The following is a 3,094-nucleotide window of genomic DNA, read 5'->3' on the forward strand; positions in this document are numbered from 1 at the left end:
AGCCCCACCTCGCTGCGGACGCCCCGCGCCCTGCGCCCGCCCGGCCGCAGCCCCACCGCCTCTGCCGCCGAGGAGCCCTGGGGCCGCGAGGGGCCGGCACTGCTGTTGCTGTCGCGCTTCTCCCAGGCTCCCGACCCCAGCGGGGCGCTGGTGACCGGCCCGGCCCTGTGCGGCCTGCTGGCCTACGTGACGGGCGCACCCGGCCCGCCGAGCCCCCGCGCTCTGCGCATCCTGGCGCGGCTCACCTGCAACCCCGCCTGCCTCGAGGCCTTCGTGCGCAGCTACGGGGCGGCGCTACTGCGCGCCTGGCTGGTGCTCGGCGTTGCCCCCGACGACTGGCCGGCGCTGCGCACCCGGCAGGCCCGCCGCAGCCAGCACCAGCACCGGGAGTTGGGTGGGTCCTTCGCCCTTCTCACCCTTCCCCTCCCACTGCGCCTCAACTGCTCTCTCACCGCCATCCCTGGGAACAACAGCCACCAAGTGGTGGCCGGGAAGGACTCCCTTCTCCATTGCCCCCACACATAGTTCTTCAACCTCTGACTGTATCTTGGGGCCCAGGGACCCCAGCACCAGGCTTGGCCTGAACAGCTTAGAATCTGCCTCTCCTTCCCCAGTCTCTTCTCATTTCCCCGTATTCTTAACTTCTGCACTCTCCTTGACTCCACTGGGCACACTGATGTGAACTGCGGCTCAGGCACCATGTCTTCCCAGGCTCATGTCCTCCGAAAGTCCCCTTCCAACCCTGCCAGGGACTGCCCAGTCTTCTGTGCCCTGTTTTGGCCCTCGAGGGCCCAGAGTCATTCCCTGACCATCCCGGGGTGGGGCTGTTCTGGCCCTTAACCTTCCAGTTCCTAGGGTTGGGTTGCCATCCCTCCAGGGCCTGCGGTCATCACCCTCTGCCTTGCCCTGAGGTCACCCCCTCCTTCCTCTCGGGGACCCAGGGGCCTCTCTTGCCCACGCCTACCCCCACCCCAGCTGCCAACCTGACCTGCTCCGCCCGCCCCTGCAGGTGAGATGCTGCTGCAGAACCTGACTGTGCAAGCCGAGTCGCCCTTCGGAGTGGGGGCCCTCACCCACCTGCTGCTCTCTGGGAGCCCGGAGGACCGTGTGGCCTGCGCCCTGACCCTGCCCTTCATCTGTCGGTGAGGGAGACATGGGTACCTCGCGGGGGCAGGGGGCGCAAGATTGCTGTTCTCCAGCGCTGCCCTTTTCCAGCTTCTGAAAGATTCTCTTTTCTCCTCAAAGGAAGCCCTCTCTGTGGCGCCGGCTACTTCTGGACCAGGGCGGCCTCCGGCTCCTCCTCTCGGCGCTTACCCGGCCCGCTCCGCACCCACTCTTTCTCTTTTTCGCCGCAGATTCCCTTTCCTGCCTCCAAGGCCTGGTGTCTCCCACGGGGAGCCCAGCCATCCTACCTGCAATCCCCTTGGACCTAGACCCACCCTCCCCTTGCCTCTATGAACCTCTGCTGGGCCCAGCCCCCATGCCAGCCCCCGACCTCCACTTCCTGCTGGACTCAGGCCTCCGGCTCCCTGCCCAGCGAGCCGCCTCAGCCACTGCCTCCCCTTTCTTCCGGGCCCTGCTGGCTGGCAGCTTTGCCGAAGCCCAAATGGACCTAGTGCCCCTCCGAGGCCTGTCGCCCAGCGCGGCCTGGCCCATCCTGCATCACCTGCATGGCTGCCGGGGCTGTGGGGCCGCCCTGGGGCCTGTCCCTCCGCCAGGCCAGCCCCTGCTGGGCTCCGAAGCTGAGGAGGCTCTGGAGGCCGCTGGCCGTTTCCTGCTGCCAGGGCTGGAGGAGGAGCTGGAAGAAGCTGTGGGCCGCATCCACCTGGGACCCCAGGGTGGCCCAGAGTCAGTGGGGGAGGTGTTCCGCCTGGGCCGGCCGCGGCTGGCTGCCCACTGCGCACGCTGGACCCTTGGGCCGGGGCAGTGCCCCCGGAAGCGGGCCCTGGCTCTGGTGGGGCTTGTGGAAGCGGCCGGCGAGGAGGCTGGGCCCCTGACCGAGGCCTTACTGGCTGTGGTGATGGGGGTGGAGTCAGGGGGCAAGGGTCCTAGCCTAGACTGTTGATGTACCCTGGGGGGAGACCCAGGGATGAGTTAGCTAGGAGGAGGTCTCTCTCAATGGGAGGAGGCTGAGCAGAAGGAGTCACCGTTGATGGCCCATGAGAGGATGGACCTGGACCCCGGGGTGTCTGAAGACTCAGGAGTGAGAAGCCAAGGCCAGGGTCTGGGCATGGGGCCCTCGAGGTGGAGAACAGCCCAGGGCCCCAGGCACCTGGCCTGGCCCAGCTTTATGGATTTGGAATTAAAAGCTTTGGAGTCGGCTCCCCCTGTTGTGTGGCGTCTCTGTTTCCTTTCCTGTGGGAGTACCTGTACACCTTAACCCATCCAGCAGGGTTGTGTCCAGGTGTCTGTGTCTCAGTGGGCCTCCCTGGTGGCTCAGCGGTAAAGAACCTGCCTACTCATGCAGGAGACGCAGGTTCAGTCCTGGGGTCTGGAAGATCCCCTGGAGAAGGAAATGAGAACCCACTCCAGTATTCTTGCCTGGGAAATCCCATGGACGGAGGATCCTGATGGGGCTCATAGAGAGTCGGACATGACTTAGCAATTCAACAACTGTGTCTCAGTACAGGCCACCCTTGGCGTGCAGGAGTTTAATAAGTAACAATGTGCAGGTTCCTGGAGCCCTGGGATATGCTGCAGTTGCCAGGCTGCTCCTGAGGATGTGGTTTTGGGCCCCAGGGGAAGCCTGCTTCCTGTTCAGGCTACTTCATTGTTTAGCCACCCACCCAGCTGGACACAGACCTGGATTGAGGCTGAGGGGATGTGTGGGTGGGGATGGATGTCCAAGACCTTGGCACTATGGTTTCATCACCCATCACGCATTGTGGACCTTCTGTCTCTGGGTCCATTTTCATCTCTTGGTCAAGTGTCCTGCTGTTTTTCTGAGGGAAGACCTATTGTGTTCTTCAAGTCCCTGAGGCCACTATTCATGCCCAGAGGGAGCTGGAGCCCTAGGCTGGCATTGCTTTGTTTGCCCAGGCAGGGTGTCCAAAAACCTGGCTCCCAGATCATTGACGACTTAGGTGGCAGCCTG

The 3,094-nt window shown here is 64.1% G+C and overlaps 1 protein-coding gene across 1 annotated transcript in view; it reads left to right on the forward strand.

Moving 5' to 3' along the window:
• Positions 1 to 2,326, forward strand: part of ARMC5 (armadillo repeat containing 5) — a 7,903-nt gene extending 5,577 nt beyond the window's left edge. Inside the window, exons 4-6 of the mRNA XM_010837452.1 lie at positions 3 to 394; positions 1,010 to 1,142; positions 1,246 to 2,326. Of these exons, the coding sequence (XP_010835754.1) occupies positions 3 to 394; positions 1,010 to 1,142; positions 1,246 to 2,065 (1,345 nt within the window). The 3' untranslated portion in view covers positions 2,066 to 2,326. The remainder of the gene's footprint in view (positions 1 to 2; positions 395 to 1,009; positions 1,143 to 1,245) is intronic.
• The last annotated feature ends 768 nt before the right edge of the window (positions 2,327 to 3,094 follow it).

The sequence above is a fragment of the Bison bison genome, unplaced genomic scaffold, assembly GCF_000754665.1.
Source record: "Bison bison bison isolate TAMUID 2011002044 unplaced genomic scaffold, Bison_UMD1.0 scf7180017864072, whole genome shotgun sequence".
Lineage (NCBI taxonomy): Eukaryota > Metazoa > Chordata > Mammalia > Artiodactyla > Bovidae > Bison > Bison bison.